Here is an 18078-nt window from a genome sequence, read left to right on the forward strand (position 1 = left end):
GGCCACTACAATTAGTAGAGTAGAGAAAGGTAATACTTCTAGGCACAAAGGTCAGTAACAAGTTGCATATGTAAAGGGACTAAAACTCGGGGGGGGGGGGGGTTGGCTAGCTCCCAGTATCAAAAGAAAGGGGAAGAGTTGATGGGAAATCAGGATGCTGAGACTGACAGTCTCCAGGAACAATGGCGGGAGGCCAATGATCCAGGGCAGGCAAGCTAATCAGGGAGTCAGGGGGGCGGTTCCCGTCCTCCATGTGAGCTGGAATTGCCTGAGACAGAGTGGGACCAAGCTAAGGAGAAAGCAGGAGCCCAAGCTGAGCTGGGGAGCAAAGTCACAGCAACAAAAGCCAGAGAAGCAGCCCAGGGAGCAGGTCAGTGCTGGGAGGAGGGCTGCAGCCACAGAGCCAGAGGGGCCAGAAAAGCAGGCCAGAGAGCTGGAGGCAGAGGGGAGCTGGAGCTGTCCAGAGCTGGGTATAGTGAGCAGCTGGGAAGAGCGAGGGGGACCCTGGCCAGCGGGCCCAGTGCAGGGAGACGCCCCCAGCCAAGAGGCCTTGCAGGCCAGACTTGGAGGGGGATCGTAACCCTGACAGGGCGGGGGCGACACTGGGAAGAAGGGTCCTGCCACCCAGAGCCTGAAGGTGTGTGGCCACCGCCAGAGCAAGTGTCTGACCCGCAGCATCCCTGCAGCACAGCCAGGGCCTGAGAAAGGCGGCCTGGGACTTGTGAGGAACAGATTGAACTTCCCTTACATTCCAGAGATGCTGGTTGTGATGTCCCTGTGCCACGGAGCAGGGTTATGTGTTTTCCTTTAACTTTTCCCATGTTTTCCTTTTTTTTTTAAAATTGATTGCTGTTTAATAAATTGTGTTTGCTTTGAACTGTATGTAATTCTCAGTGGGTCAGGGAAGTGTCCAGTGCAGCGAGAGCATCCCGGAGTGGGGACACCCTATCCCCTGCCCTAAGTGACCACAAAAAGGGTAGGGGTCGAGCCCCTAGGACTCTTGGACCCAGCCTTGTTGGGGTTACACAGGAGAGTGGAAGGGAACCCCTCGAGGTCAGGCAGGCTTCTGGGTAAAGGGAGTGAGAGCGAGGACTCAGATCATTTCGCTAGCCCACTTCACCGGGGTAGTGTATAAGCCAGGAAAGTTCCCTACGATAGCGGGACCATTCCCCCGCTTACACACAGCAAGTGGAGGAATGAATAAGTGATCCAGACATTAGTGCTAGAACATGAGGTCATGCATGTATGCCTAGAAATCAACGCCCATTAGTGTGCTAGGAACCGAGCATTTTGACCTTCCCCATTTCCCATCCAATCTGAAATGAGGCCAGCTACACTTAAGTGTCCAATGCAAAGTCAAACTAGTCATTGTTGACCATATTTTTAGCCAATCAGGAGGCGAGGCAAGCCCAGGGGAGGGGAGCGGGTGTTAAACTCTGGGGCTGCATAAGGGCTTAGTAACAGCGTTCCCCCAGATTGCAGTGGCGATCGGGCGCCACTGGGACCCAGAGGACAGCGACTGCTCGAATCGAGCAATACCTGCAGCTGCTGTCGCTCGCTCGTGGCACCCAGGGTCTGCGTTTTGTTCCCAGCAGCTCCCGAGCTGGCCGGGCAGCCAGCGCAGCAGCCAGCGTTACAGGAGCAAAGGGGGGAGGAATGTGATGACAACCAATCAGGGTGGCCCGTTCCCTCGAGACGTCATAATCGCAAACAAAGCCCCGAACCTGCGGCAGCAGCAATAACAATAACAGCCCGTGCCAGCGGCTGGCCAGTCGGCGGTGCGTACGTGGCCGCGGTCAGCAGCAGCAGCTGCTCCCGCCAGCAGCGTCGGGAGAGAGCGGGCAGCGAGGGCAGGCTGAGAATAGCAACGCTCCTGCCTACAAGAAACCGGAGACAATGTCGCAGGGCGAGGGACTCGGCCTCCAAGAGGAGAATTTGCACGGTAAGAGCCAGCCCTTCCCCCCTTTCCTAGCAGTGCCCGGGCCCCCTAGTTCGCAGGCCTTGCTGGGGAAAGCCCCACCAGCCCGCTCTCACCTAAGGACTTGCTGCACCGAACGGGGGCTGGTTTAGACCCAGGTTCCCTTTGTTTCTGGCATGTGACGTCTTCCCAAGTCAAGGTCTGCCGTTACGCTCAGTAATAATCATGCAGTAAACATGAAACTTGACAAGCCAGGGGCAAATGTCAGCACTTGCGAATGGTGATCAGTACTGCATGCGCAGGGAATAGACAGGCAGGGCTGTTCTTAACGCCACAAATTAGTGTGTGAGTGGGTGTGGGCTTATTGTAGCTTGCCTAGATACAGGGTTAATGTGAGCAATTTAAAAATCACAAAGTCAGTGCGGGATCTCGTTACACGCACCGCCTTCCTCCCCACTCCCCCAGCAGTGAGGTTGCCATTAGCAGCAATCCAGTTATGGGAACATGGCAGGTTCAGTTATGGCTGCATGGATGGCTAGCTGTGTGTTTAAGAAAGAAAAACACATTCTTGCCATCTCCCTGATACAATTCAAGTTCCTTAGATTGAGAATCCATGGGGCAGGAAAGGTGGCTTTGAGTCTATTTGGAAGTACCTAACACACTGATTTTCTACTGGAAATTAATAATAATCTATCATTTAACATCTTTTTTAAGTTCAAATTTACTTATTCTAGTTTTGACATCTCCACCCCTTGCAGTAAACTATAATACTTTGACTGAATATACATTTGTTTCAAAATACTTCGGCAGCATGGAAATGGAACAAAGTGAGTTAGGATTATAATAGATATGCATGTTTTACTGAGCTTGAAAAAGGAAGTGAAATCACAGCATGTATTTGCCATACTTAAATATGGAAATCAGTTTGCAGAAAATATGAAATAAATCCTCCCTTATTCACCTCAAATTGGAGAAAGTGGGTATTTCCTGTATATATGGGAGTTTTGGAAATAAAGATTAAAAAAAATCTACTTTACATTCCCACTCTTCTCTGGGATTTCCCTTTGTGCCAATGTGACAGACAGAGCAATTTGGTTTGGTTGATTGCCCAGGGTATATATGCCAGTTTAGGAGTTTTGCACGTAGCAAAACCACACGAGGATGTTTCATAACTCTCAGAGCCTTGGAAGGGTTTTGTTGGTGGTGGTGGTGCGTTTTTTTTTTTAAAGAGACTCAGATGGTCTTATTTCTTTATCACTGATACATGCAGATAGGACACACATTGCATAAAGGGACTTTGCCTGGTATGTCTCTTATCCTTTGTGTGGTTGGAAAGGTAATGATGTTAAACACTATATACAAACATTTATATGGGTGCCACATCTAGAATGGGACACTAAGACAAGTTTGCCTGATAAACCCATACTTACACCTGGGATATAAATATCAGGTTTTCTTAGGAAATAAGGTTCCATTTTATGTATCGTGAGTTGTAATTGTATAGCAGTTCTGGCAGGAAATTCTTAGAAAGCTCATGAAGAGACCCGGGAAGTCAAGGCTGGCTCAGTGTCTAGGTGACAATAGAGATGAAAGAAATTCTGAATAGCGTGAAAGAATGGAACACATTCAAAAAGCACTGAAATCTCAATCGCACACAGCTTCACCGCCAAGGATAGATCCTCAAGAGACATGGGCTCCCTGGTAAAGTATAGAATATGTTATTTGCAAACCAAAAAGTACTAAATCAGAGTTAAGAGATTGTGCATTCAAATAGGCTCCAGTGTTATTGTACATCTTCCTTGTATATGATATGTTGGAAGTGCAAAGGAATTTGTTGGGGAGGTGGTAAGACTGTGATTGAGCATTAAGGCATGTGTTGTTTTAAAGGGGGTTTTCACTGATATATTTGTGATATACAGAGAGAGACTTCTACTCTGTACAAATTGAATCGTGCCTGCTCTCTGAGCAATGTGTCATTTCAGACATCAGAATTTTGTGCAAATGTTCTGGGGGCACTGACTAATTTTGAAAGTACTGTATCATACTAAAGATATTCACAAATACAATACTATCCCACTAGTTACTCCATCCATGCCTTTTCTCATGCTGGTCCTTATTTTTTGCATAATCCTGCCTGGTCCACTGAACCAGTTAACCTTATTTTTTTCCTTCAGCGCCCCCCCCCACCCCATGACTCATTCCATTCAGGTTGCCTTCCAGCTCCCACCCTCTTATCTGTTTATGTTCCTGTTCTTTATAAAAACCATACACCTTCAGTATCTAATCACTATTGCAACAGCTGATTTATAGTAATCTAGCTATAGCCCCAATCACCAGAATATACAATGTAAAAACAAACAAACATGATGTATATGTAATGTGTGTTTAGCTCATGATCTTTTAAAGTCAATCTTGTCCTCTCCATATTCTCTCATACATGCTGTGTTATGTCTGAATTGTGTGTTAAACCAGAGACTGTCTTTAGTTTGTTATGTGAAGCAGTTTTAAATGTCTGTGGAACTGTATAAATAGGAAATGATCATTAATAATGGGTTTGAGAACTGGGATTTTGACACTTTACCAGCACTAGCCATTATCAGAGGTTCTCTCTGTACAGCACATACAAATCAGGTCCAGGTCTCATAAGAACATAGTTTGATTTTGTTCAAAGAGTAAAAGATGGAACTGTGATTTAACTCAGTTGCAACTGGAGGCTCCTGACACTTGCATCTGTAGTGTAGATGGACCCTTAAAGGCTGCAGAAATAAAACAGCGCTTAGGTGTTAGCATAGCATGCTAATAGAGCAAACCGAGTATTACTTAAGTATCAGAGGGGTAGCCGTGTTAGTCTGGATCTGTAAAAAGCGACAGAGTGTCCTGTGGCACCTTAAAGACTAACCAATACATCTGCTAGTCTTTAAGGTGTCAGAGCATTACTTGTAATTTCCACTTGTTTAAGATGGCCTAATATAACCATTTACTCTAATCCCATATTATTGTGCATTCTAATAATGGCAGGAATACAGAATACTTTAAAGTCTAAAATCAGTCCTGAGAGCACTTAATCACTGTTTATCTTGTCTTTAATTTGAATAAGTATTCTGACATTGCTAGAACTCAGAGACAATGAGTAGCCATTTGCAACAGGGATAAAATGCTGAGTAATTACTGTGATTAAAAGACATAAGGTTACCTGTTCATACATTAACCTTGTATTAAGAGAACATTTTTCAAATTCAAAGCACTTTAAACATTATTTAAATAATCAAATAATAATTCTATAAAAAATCATGTCCAGATTCACAATAGTAAAGCATGTTAAATTATTTTGGTATAAAGCATGTAAGGTAGTAATCAGTACACTGCATGTATGTACAAAAGCTACCTCTATATTTCTGGTGTGGTTTGGACAAGAGTTTTTTGATTCATATGTATCTGGCATGCTAGCAAAAATCAAATATTTGGCTTATAATTATTTAAAAGTCAACATATGGTACTTTCACCAACAGGATTGCAGCATGCAAATATAGTCTGTACTGTATGACAGTTGGCTGAGTTATGTGATATCACCAACGCACCATCCAGTGACAAGATAATTTTTTTCCTGTAAAGGTGTATACAACAGACAGGCATAGTTTCAATTTAATTTCTTTCATATCCTACACCTAGTAAATGGAGGAGCAGAAGGTGAGCGAGGGCTGGAAAGAGGCATTTGGAGCAAGGCAGGGCAGGATGGGAGCCAGATGGTAGGCTCAAAACTGCTGAAGGTGCAAAAGCGAGGGCCACAGTCAGGCCACATCTACTTAAACATCCACACTAATGACTCTTCTGAGCCTGTTCAGGATTTCTATCAGAAGGACGAAGAAAAGTTTTTATATAGACAATCAGACAGATGAAAAGGTAGGAAGGCAAGAGGTGGTGGTGAAGTAAAGTGTTTTTCCCCAACTTTGTTATCCCAAGTCATTTTCATGCAAAGGATCATACGGAGTTCAGATTTTAGAGGAAGGTTATTAAATTGTCCATTTAGTCAACCACAACACAAATTGGCTTGATTGGATTCCTGTTCTTATCTCATGAACATTCTGTCCACTCAGAACATAGCCAGCAAGAATCCTCTCTGTCCTGTGGCTCTGATTACATTTCATACCTCACAAATCTCTGTATTGGCTCCATTCTTTCTGCATTCTATTAAAGCTACTGCATTATTTATTTTGATTTCATTTCTTTGTGTATGCCATGCTCCGTACACTCTGCTCAAGCCTCTCTCTTAACTGTTCCTTTTCCTAGTCCTGATTTATTGGCTTCTTTTAAATCTCTTGTAAGAATGGTCCCTCCCCTTTCCACATTCTCTCATTAAAAGTCGCACCTATTATCTTCACCAAAATGCAAATACTGTCATCTTTTACCTAATTGTACTGTACCTGGAATGCCTTTAGTTCAGTGGTTCTCAAGCTTTTTTCCCCCGCGGACCACTTGAAAATTGCCATGTGTCTCAGTGGACCACTTAATGGTCTTTCCAAATGTTGTTTGTACTGTTAGCTAAGTATTGTAAAGCGCTTTGGATAAAAGTGCAATATAAAAAAAACAAACTTTTTTTTATTTTACAAATAAAAGCACACAACTCATATTTTAATATCAGTAATGCAATGGAGGTTCCCTCTCTCCCTCACCGCGGCAGCCCCCAAGCTGGGGCTGGGAAGGAGGGCCGTCTCTGCCCGGCAGCCACAGCCCTGGAGCTGGGGAAGGTTGCGTCTTTCTTTGGCAGCTGCACATCCCAAATTTCCCCAACCTCCTGCCCCCTCCCACCTTCCCCACTATTCCCCCTCAAAGCCACCACCTCACCTTACATGTGTTTTCTCCGGTGTCCTGTCACTTAATTAGTGGAGTCATGCCTGCGCAGCTTCACTAATTAAGGGGGTGGCCCTTTATTTCTCTTGTGTGCGGCCACCCAGGCGCACACCTTAGAGGGAACTAGCCACAAACCACCTGAATGGAGTTTGCAGACCACTGGTGGTCCACGGACCAGTTTGAGAACCTCGACTTTAGATTATAAACTGTTCAGGGTAGGGATACTATTTATGTCAATATTTACTATTGTAAAACTTTGTGTACATGAACATTTTATATAAATAAGCTCCATTGATTTTTTTTTGTGTATATATGTATTTAAGTGTTATCCACTTAGCTGATTTTATAAATGAAGAACCAACTCTAGGTCCTTTGAAATACTGGTGGTGCTTTTAACATAGAAGTTAGTTGTCACTGAACACATTTTGATAAGACAAATAAACATGTCACTGTCAGCTGATCTTACATATATTTTAGGACATACTAGCTGATCTAGCAATTGCCAAACATCCTATATTGCCCAACAGTGATGCTTTAAAATGTGCTTAATGAAGAAGTTAAACAACAAGCACTTTTTTTATGGAGTGATGATCCTAGAACATTGAATAAATTAACAGTGAGAACACTGGCAGAGGAAGTCAATCCTCGAGATTAGAATCCATATTTTTCAACCGCATTGAGCCATTAAGATGTAAACTGGCCTATCTCACTGAATTAAAATAAAAGTTTCTGTAGCTGAGTATCGATACAGACACTTTGTACTTTCACGTGTTTCCTGTGAATCAGAACTGCATGACAAATTAGCTTTCTAAGAAAAGCATCTAAGCATTTTGGTAGCCATTCTTCCCCCGGTCATTAGCTGGAATACTAAAGGCATCGAGCCAGTACTTTCTGGTACATTTTACATCACACTGAAGAGTCGCCCATGGTGGAGGTCTGACATTCGAGCTCTTGCAGCAACTTTTACACAGAGTCGCTTGTCCACAAGTGTGCAGTTGCTATAAAACAAACCATGTTACACAAATGTCTGAGGGGGGGGGGGGCCTGATCTAAAGCCCATTAAACTCAATTCAGAGACTCCCGTTGACTTTAATGGGCTTTAGATCGAGCCCTTAACAGATAAAGTGGAATAAAAAGAACAAACAATATGAACAGTATCAATATAAGCAGCAAAGAGCCCTATGGCACCTTATAGACTTATAGTCTGTTAGTCTATAAGGTGCCACAGGACTCTTTGCTGCTTTTACAGATTCAGACCAACACGGCTACCCCTCTGATACTTAGTATCAGTATATTTACCCTGGGGGACGAAGGTCTTCAGACAACTATTTTGGAAGTAACTGAAAGGGTTACAACTTTTACCCCTTTGAAAGTCTTGTTAGAATAGAGTTTTACCAGCAATAACCTGTGTGTACCAGGTGTAGTCATGTTGTAGAAGGCAGGAGTGAGGTATCAGACCTAACCTGAAAATGTTAAGTGGGTGTTAGTCTGTTTTTCAACTTTCAATATTTGTCTTTGTGGCTTTTTCCTGTTTTGTTTTTAAATTGTGCCAAGCAGGTTCCTGGGTGGAGCTGCACTTCAGCAGCAATGGCAATGGTAACCCTGTCCAGCCATCAAGCCAAGAGCAAGTACCAGACTCTATTTCTATTTACAATGGTGACATGGAGAAAATACTCCTAGATGCCCAGCATGAATCCGGGAGAAGCAGTTCAAGAGAAAGCTCACGCTGTGATAGGTAGCTATAAATACATTATTACAAACACAGAAGTGCTTACTATAGTGCAGTTTTCCTGGTGTGTGTGTGTGTGTGTGTGTGTGTGTTTGTGTGTAAATACACACACACAATGTGTGTGTGATTATTTATATAAACACACATTTATATCTGTATAAAAAATAACTTTTTTTTTTAATATAGCTAAAAATAGGAACACTGTTTCTGAAGCAGCCCATCCTGAAACCATAAACAAATTATAAGGGAAAAAGCCATGGAAAATTTTAATCACACATTGTAAATGGGTCTTTTCAAAGTTTTTGACATGCTGTGACTTTGTAGGGGAAGCGTATCAGCATCAGCTGCACTTTGCGCAGATATAGTGCTAAATCACTGGCAACATTCCTGCTCTAATAAAAGAAAATCTGATGTTTTCACAACCTGGGCTTGCACATGGTGGCTGCCATCCTAAGACTGTACGATCAGTCTGTGCGGAAACAATGCCATTCTTAGGGTGTAAGGTGTTACTTTATTAGCTTTATGGAAAAGTAATGGTAAAAAAGGGATGATAAAAACAAAATGTGTGCTTGTGACCTTAGGTAATTGCTAAAATGATATTTTAGCTTATATCTAATTTATGGACCATAGAGCTTTCTAGTAGCAGCATTAAAAACAATTTCCATAAGAGGCAGCTCTCGTAAATTGACTGATTTCATTGGGGCTGTGACAGTTTACACCAGTGGAGGATCTGCACTATAAAGTTTAATTTGATTGAAGGAACTGGAAGGCTAATGGAATGGGCAAGGGGATGTGGGAGCTCCCATTTCTAGGTGGCTGGTTTGAATAAGGCCAAAAGCCATTATCATCTATCTGCTGTTCCTCAGTGATATTTATGAACTAAGTTGTGGGGGAAGTCCAGTAACCCTGTAAACAGATGTCCACATGTGCAAAAGGTTATACCACGCATTAAACTGGCTTCCTTCTTGGCAGATGTAATCAAATGAGCATGGAGGATGGGTTATGCTGCAACCCTACAGGTAGTTCCATTAGGGCAGGGTTGCAGTGGAGAAGCCTATGCTGTTGCTGCCCATGCTGTAACTGTCCAGTAGAAGAAACTGCAACTGCTCCAACAAAGTTTGTTTGCACACTTTTAGTTCCATATATAGAGAATATCAGCATGAAAAATTTAATGAGATTTTTCCCTCCTTGTGCTGTTTACAAAGCCCTCCTCGTTCCCAGACACCTCAGGACATTAACAGAGCTTCTGAAGTGGAGACTCACAGCAGTGGAGAAAAGAATAGCTCTCAGGTAAAAGCCGAATCACCTCTCCTTTGAGAACGTGTTTGACTATCACAGTTCCAAGACTAGCCTAAGAAAACATACATAGAAAGGATGAGACTGATCCTGCAAAGATTAAACAACTGAGTAATTTTAATCCTGAGAGTAAAAGGGATTTCTCTCTGGAGTCAAGATACTTATTTAAAGGTGGGCCTACGCATAAAACACCCACAGCTGGCCAGTATCGGCTAACTTGGGCTCCTGGGTCCCTGAGCCCAGCCATCTGCGCAGCAATTTTATAGCTCTGCATTCTGAGCCAGCTGACCCGGGCCAGCTGCAGGTGTTTTACTGCAGTGTATTACCCCAACTAAGTATTACCCTAAGTTTTCGCAGGATCGGGCCCCATTGTTTGGACAGTTCTAAGCCACTGAGTTGCAGAGTCACTTTTTTTGAAAACATGAGCTGGAACTTTCAAAGGGCCTAAGGGAGTCAGGTGCTCAATTATATTTTAATGGCAGTTTAGTGCCTGACTCCCTTAGGCCTCTTTGAAAATCCCATACATGTAGGTCAAAATGTTCATCGTCTGAATTTACAGTAGTGATTAGGAAGGATGGTTCACTAAATAGGCTACAGGATTGGGACTCAGGAGACCTGGGTTTGATTCCCAGCACAGCCACCTACATCATGTGTGACCTTGCCCAAGGTCATACAATCTACTCATGGTCTCTATTGCCCATCTCTAAAATGGGGGTAATACTGCCCTACCTCACAGGGGTCTTAGAAGAATAAAAGCCATTAAAGATTGTGAGGTACTCAAATATTACAAAAATAGGGTCAGTAGATATACAAATATTATTGATATTCACTAATGTCAAAGAACTGCAAGGCCGAAATTTCCTCCTCCTGACATGACTGTCACCCCTTTGCGTTGCTCAGGCTTACACCAGCAGGTGTGTGTTGGGAATCATTAAGAAAAGGGTAGATAATAAGACAGAAAATATCATATTGCCTCTATATAAGTCCATGGTATGCCCACATCTTGAATACTGCATGCAGATGTGATCGCCCCATCTCAAAAAAGATACACTGGAATTAGGAAAGGTTAAAAAAAGGGCAACAAAAATGGTTAGGGGTATGGAACAGCTTCCATATGAACAGAGACTAATAAGACTAGGACTTTTCAGCTTGGGAAAGAGACAACTAAGAAGGGATATGATAGGTCTATAAAATCATGACTGGTGTGGAGAAAGTAAATAAAGAAGTGTTATTTACTCCTCATAACATAAGAGGTAGGGGTCATCAAATGAAAATAATAGGCAGCAGGTTTAAAACAAGCAAAAGGAAATATTTCTTCACAGCACCCAGTCAGCCTGTGGAACTTCTTACCAGAAGATGTTGTGAAAGCCAAAAAAAACCTAGATAAATTCATGAAGGATAGGTCCATCAATGGCTGTTAGCCAAGATGGACAGAGAGAGTATCCCTAGCCTCTGTTTTCCAGAAGCTGTGAATGGGTGACGGGGAATGGATCACTTGATGATAACCTGTTCTCTTCATTCCCTCAGGGTACCTGGCATTGGCCACTGTCAGAAGCCAGGATACTGGGCTAGGTGGACCTTTGGTCTGACCCAGTATGGCCATTCTTATGTTATGCTGTTGGTTTTATTTTTAAATAATAATGTGCTGCAATGAGCGTATCATGAATTTAAAAGTAGTAACTTCAGGCCTAACAAAACCTTCATTTTGTCTGACAGAAATTATAGCTTCAAAAGGTAAATTTTAAAAGCAATGATCTGGTATTTAGCCATATGATCCCTATTCACTGTAATAACTGGGGTTGAGCAGGTATATTTCTACATGATACTTAGATAATTTACCCTTAATATTATGTGTGTTAAATATATTAAAACATTTTTACATATTACTTTTTAAATACTTGTGAAGACTGCTGACAACCAATACAGTTGTTTTTTTCCTGCAGTCCCCTGCTTCATTTACTACATACCTTCCAACTTCTGCAACATACAAGGCAGGGATCCTACAGACAATAGCCACCTTCTCTATTCAGCCCTGATTAATCTTCAAAGCAAGTCCACCCTATGTACTGAATGAAGTGGGGATCCTATGGAAAAATTAGAATGGGACATGTAATTAAAAGGTTGTATCATAATGCATGTGCACAAGGGGACCAAATTAAGATTTCAGAGGCAACCTTTAAGTTTCTGAGCACTCAAAAGTTAGGAAGTAAACAGGTATTTCTTAACTTTTGAGTGCTTGATTTTGTAACCTTTATAATGTGGTGGTGTTTTTTTTAACATAGTGATGTGAGTGTTTGTGTGTGGCTGCTTATGTGTTAAAAAAAAACAAACTAAAAACACAAGTCTTCCATTATGTGGCATTATATTGAAACCCACATGGGTCATCAACAGGCTTGGAACCTGTAGATCCAGCACACAGACTTCTGCCAATTGAGCTAAGCGAGTAACTGATTGCAGGTTCTCATCCTCTATATGGAGTATCAGTAGAGGAAGATGAGAGGTTTTGCCAGGGATTTCAGTTATTTGCTGACAGCTGTGGAATGGTGAGACTGAGAATCTTGGGTTCCCTCTGGAGCGGAGCGTACTCTGGTGCTCATGGACACTTCTGCTATTCCCCCCAAGTCTGACACCTTCTAAACCATCCACCTCCAGCCAGTCTGTCTCTGTCAGAGTCTTGTCTCTTCCCCATCCCTGGCTCCTCATCTCAGTCCCAGTCTCTGTTCCTCAGGTTTCTCAATGCCCATTTTCACAGGGATGGCCAAAGCCACATCCCTGATACAAAGGCCACCCTTTGCCAAATATCACATCCCTGTGCCAAAGCATGGAGTCAGGAGAGCTTTTCACATTGTTTGTCAGGGGCAAACCACCACATTTATTCCCTAGCCCTGTTCTTGGAAGTGATTGAACCATTTTGACTTAAATTTAATAAAATAAAATAAAATAAAGCAGCCTGAGGTAAACACCCTGCATAGAGGGAAGGCATTGAATACTGGGCTGCAGGAACATTTGGATACCCCAAATGAAGTGGAGAATTAGCATGGGGGACAGATGAGAGGGCCGCATTGTGGCAGTACAACCCAAAAGGGCTTACGTTGGGCAAAGTCAGAGAAAGTCCCAAGTTCTGTCAGTCAGTCCAGTTTCTATAAGGAGGGTGGTGGTGGTGGTTTGTGTAGTGATAACCATCCAGTGCACTGTTTGATGAAGACTCTTTTTGTTTTAGTCTGAAGAAGATTTTCTTGAAAGAAGAAAAGAAATAGAAAGGCTCTTGCAGAAAAATTCAGACTGGATATGGGATTGGTCCAGCAGGCCTGAGAACATCCCACCAAAGTGAGTGTCCTCAGCATCCTGCAGTCCTTCAACTGGGGCTTTTATTTGTATGGGTGGTAAATGTATATTTGCTAACGTGATGTTTGTTTTCCTCTCCTAAATTAGGGAATTTCTCTTTAAACACCCTAAGCGTACTGCATCTCTCAGCATGAGAAACACAAGCATGATGAAGAAAGGAGGCATATTCTCAGCAGAATTTTTAAAGGTTTTTCTCCCATCTCTGCTTCTTTCTCATTTGCTTGCCATAGGGCTAGGGTAAGTTCTTTTATTTAAAAAAAAAAAAGTCTTTTTACTGTAGCTTTCTCTCATCTATTATCTGATTAGTGTCATTTCAACCTGTAGTTCTTCATATGCCTACAATTTAAATGGTACAACTATTTTGCCACACTGACCAGTTATTCAGTAACTAGTATCCACTACTTAGAAGCTATTTTACCACAGAAGCAAAGCAAAACATGGCCAAACGTGACCAGAAATCTTGTTTTGCAAGTATCCTACCTGTTGCTTGTGGCATTGCGGCATGGGTCAGCTTTCCTCGGTGTTTTTCTCACTACTTGAGGATTTACCTAAAAAACTGTCAAAAGCTGAAGTTAGGAATTATACATCAGACATAGCATTCAGTTCTGTTGTCATGACTGGATTTTAACTTTAAAGGGAAAAAAGTTACTGGGTTTTATTCTGCATGTTTCGGAAACGTGAGCATCTATAAAAACAATGGGAGGGGTATTTTTCAAATTAGCATTGAGCCAGACCATACTGACCTTCAACCGCACCAGTAGGAAAGGGACTGGAGGAAGAGAATCTCTCAACTCCATCCATTCAGGGGCTGGGGTTTCCCTACCTGTAGAGGGTGCTTCAGAGCCCATCCCTAAACCCAGAAGATCCCCATGTATCCCCACAGATGTTAGGGAATCTGTGGGAGGCCAGGCCCATCCACATCAAGGCCCCATGGAGGTTTACTAGGGACTTCCCACAACCCTAGATGAGTGAGCTTTGTGGAGAGGATAAAGAATTCTGGATTGTCGTGTTTTTTCCTAGGAATCTCTGTGATGTTAAAGGGGGATGATCCGCTTCCCCCACCAGCCCCACTCTTCCTTTCTCCCTGATCTGCCCAGCCTCTGCCCTCTCACCTCTGTAGGTCCTGGACCTCTGAAAAGGCCTCTGGAAGTTCCAGGGGGCAGGGGAAGGTTTGCCATATGTTGCAGGCCACTGGATTATAAACAAACAAGGTGAAGCTTGCTCATTCCACAGGGCAGCTTGACTTGCTGTGGTCTCATACCAGCATAAATCAGCAGTAGATCCAAGGGGTTCGACCATTGTAAAACTATTGAACATGAGATAAGAATCAGGCTTAATAACTTGCCAGTGCTGTTTACAATTATCTCATAGGCTTGTTTTCAGTGTTCCTTCCCTGATGGAGAGTCCCTTATTTCCTCTCTGTTCACACACCCAATCCAATTGGTTTAGATCAGACTGCAGATAAGGGAGAACCATCTGAAAGGCACACACTCCTAAGTGTGTGAGGGCACAGATTAGCTATCTTCATATACAAGTCCCAGACCCCAACCACCTAATAAAATAAGTGATTTTAAACAAACCAATCTTTACTTTCCACCAAATCTTAAATATGTTTAAACTCACTTAAAATAAGTCTACAAAGTTGATTATATAAATAGAAATGAAAAAAAACCTGACTGTTCAAGATTTGATAGAAACACACTGAAGTTTTCCTTTGAAGTACAAACAAGAATACCCTAACATTATATGTACTTCATTAATGACTCACCATAATTTCTCTGACCTTGCAACATTCTAGCTGATTTATGGGTACAGTAGCACAAGATCACAACTTGCAACACCTTCAGGAAGTGCTACCTTTAAATGTGGTCACAATGGTTAATTTTCATAGTGGTCGTTTCTTTCATCTGAGAAAAGCAAACAAATACATGAAAACATAGAACAATAGTGAAATCATATTGAGGTGAAAAATAAGGAACAGACAAATAAAAAGTGATTGATGAAAACACTAAGTCAAATAACTGAGTGGGTGTGTAAACAGCTCAGCTAACACTGAGCACATTATTTTGCCTCTTAATCTGGTGTGAATTATGGGTCAAGAGTACACACAAAATCAGGAGCAACTGAAAGCAAGTGTTTATAACAAACTCTTTTGCAATCTTAACTATAGCAGGTGCTGCGACTGCTTCTATAAATTACATACTAGTAATCTGATGAGGGGAAAAAGCGTTCCTTACATGCTGTACATTCCTTTTAAAATGAAACACTTATTCACATGTATTCTCTTCCCCAAGGATTTATATCGGAAGACGTCTGACAACCACAACTACAACCAGCACCTTTTAAAGGGAGAATAAAATTTGGTCAGGCTCAAAGCAATGAGAATATCCATCTAGGAGTACAAATGGTGAATGGCAGGAACTTCTGAGCTTGTGATAGCTACATGTCCTTGCTGTTTGTTCTGTAAACATGTTCCTACTTTAGTAGTAGATGGGGGACAAGAAATACTGAAGCCAAGCTATCATAAATAATTTTTTAGATCAAATTATAAAGCATGTTTCAGATTGATTAATATCTGCTGTAATGCTTGGTAGCATTAAAAACCCCTCAGTGTTAAAAAATAAACTCTTCGCTTTCACGTACTGGTTGTGATGCAGCTAGGAATTCATCTAAACCATTATTTCTTTATATTTCTGAAAAAGTGAGTATTGTCATTATTGAAGTGTGGCCTTATATATGCTTTTAGAGAATCCTGAGACTTGATTTGAGGTGACTCATCATTTTCTTAAGATTTTGATTAGCAGTTTTGCATAGGGGAGACACGAAATGTTAAGACACGTTCTAGATGCTCAGCTGGTACATACAGTGTAGCTTCAGTGGAACTGTGCTGACTTACAGCAGCTCAGAATTTGGCCTACAAGAGCCTCAATTAAAATTTGGACCTCAGTGCCTAACGAATGATTTCCTTTTGCAGTGCTCTTTGTTTGTCGCTTAATTAAACTTCCTCTTGTTCTTGCAAAATATCGCTTTAAAACTAAGTGTTTTTTGATTTGACAAAAAAAAAGTACATTTCCATCCTAAATTGGCCTACTTATTTCCATTATAAATCTGAAGGAACAGCATAACTTGCTTACTTATGTATACTAATGGAACTCATTTTGATTCAGGAATTTTATCTTATCATAATAACGAAAAAGGAGGATTTTATTTTTTGCCAAATTCATAGGAGGTCTTATGTATTTTTTAATAAAATTTGTGCATTCACAGTTGTTTCCCCTTTTAAAAAAAATGTTTAAAACCAATTTCTGAAAGCTGTTTAAAAGGTAAGGGCTCTCTTTTGGAACATTTCACTGTTTTTTTCATACCTAATTCATCTGTCTTACCACAAATAGCAAAGAAAGGTTTGCTTAAAATGATTTCATGATTCATCCCTAGATATGAATAAGTCTGAACTATTAAGTGATTAAAAGAAATTTTCAAGTAGAAACAATTGAAAAGCACAGTCTCATTTTACACAGATGATATCTGTACATAGATTTGACGTTGCTTTGTGATAACATCATTGTTTAAAAATAAATTTGCTTTGAGCATTGATTTTCTCCTTATCATTTGGCAAACATAGACTTATCTTTTATTCTTGGAATGGAACTGAACTGAACATGGCTGTTTACAGCAGCTCCATGACTGTACACAGTGGGCACCTGTGAAATCTCACTATGTTTATGCCCCGTCACCAACAATGTCATCACAGTTATGGGGATAGTTTGCTGCAGCAAAGGCAGGAAGTGGCACTCATCACCTAGCCCCTGATCTTGCAGATAGTGACACATGTTTATCTTTATACATGAGTAGTCCTTTGGGGATCGGTGAGATTCTACATGTGTATGAAGTTAAGTACGTGCAGGATCAAGACCTGTTTTGTACTGTATTTATTTTTTACGTTTTTCAACTGTGGATTTCTAGGATTTCTTTATTTTCAGAATAATCTTTCCCATCAAACTGTAAGCATTTGAAAATAGATTCGGTTTGAAGCCTAAAAATCCTTATACAATTTTACTCTATATAGCCCCAGATGAGTTTTGCGTTGGCTGACGCCTGCACCCATGCAGAGTTCATTCCATGACTGGGAGCCAGAGTAATGAGGAGTAATAACTGATGTTTTTTATTTAACATCTTTCCCCCAGGCAAATATTATAGACCATTATTTCGATGTTTGAGTGGCTGTCAGATCAAGTGTACAAGAAAAACATACATTTTAGTGTAAAACACCAATTTTTTTTTTTGTAATTTTTAAAAACAGAAGTGAGCACCAATAGGGTTTGGTTTAATTTTTAGTAGTAAATATCAAATATGTTTATATTCTTCAAATTGTAGGGTTGGCTTTTCCCCCCCTATAATCAGTGTGTGCACGTGTGTCACATTTTTATGTAACAAGCTTGTAGAACTACCCTTTTTCAATTGTGTTAGATTGATATTTCTTGTTAAAAATGTAGTGCATTGGAAGTTCCTTGTTTTTAAATATATTCTGGTATAATTAGAGCAATATTTTTAAGAAGTTTAACAGAAGCTGTGAAATGCATTTAAGAGAGACTTCCTGGTACCATTGAAGTAATACTCAATTAAACATTACCATAGTAGATTGTGACATATCACTTGTAAGAAAAATACTAACCATTAATAAAAGGAAGGAAATACGTTTTGCTTCATTTTCTTATATTAACAACAGAAGTAAAGAAACCTAACACAGGGAAACAGCATGAGAATACACTCTGTGGGAACAGTCCTGTGCCAGCAGAGGACTGGGTTTAAATAATTTCCATCTCCAATTAATATTAAAAGAAAGTTGTACTCTATATTTGCCAAGACTAGTGGGTTCATTAAAATAAAATCCAGTCTTACCACAGAGAAGAGATCCAAATATACCTAGCTAATAAGCCAACAG

The 18078-nt window shown here is 41.2% G+C and overlaps 1 protein-coding gene across 1 annotated transcript; it reads left to right on the top strand.

Annotated features, from left to right (window-relative positions):
• The first annotated feature begins 1485 nt into the window (after positions 1–1485).
• On the top strand, positions 1486–16730 carry BNIP3 (BCL2 interacting protein 3). Its single transcript, XM_045024396.1, has 6 exons — positions 1486–1942; positions 8324–8501; positions 9701–9785; positions 13012–13118; positions 13224–13373; positions 15431–16730. Exons 1-6 carry the CDS (start codon positions 1897–1899, stop codon positions 15480–15482), a joined length of 618 nt encoding a protein of 205 aa, XP_044880331.1. The 5' UTR covers positions 1486–1896; the 3' UTR covers positions 15483–16730.
• The last annotated feature ends 1348 nt before the right edge of the window (positions 16731–18078 follow it).

Source organism: Mauremys mutica, chromosome 7 (assembly GCF_020497125.1).
Source record: "Mauremys mutica isolate MM-2020 ecotype Southern chromosome 7, ASM2049712v1, whole genome shotgun sequence".
NCBI classification, from domain to species: Eukaryota; Metazoa; Chordata; order Testudines; family Geoemydidae; genus Mauremys; species Mauremys mutica.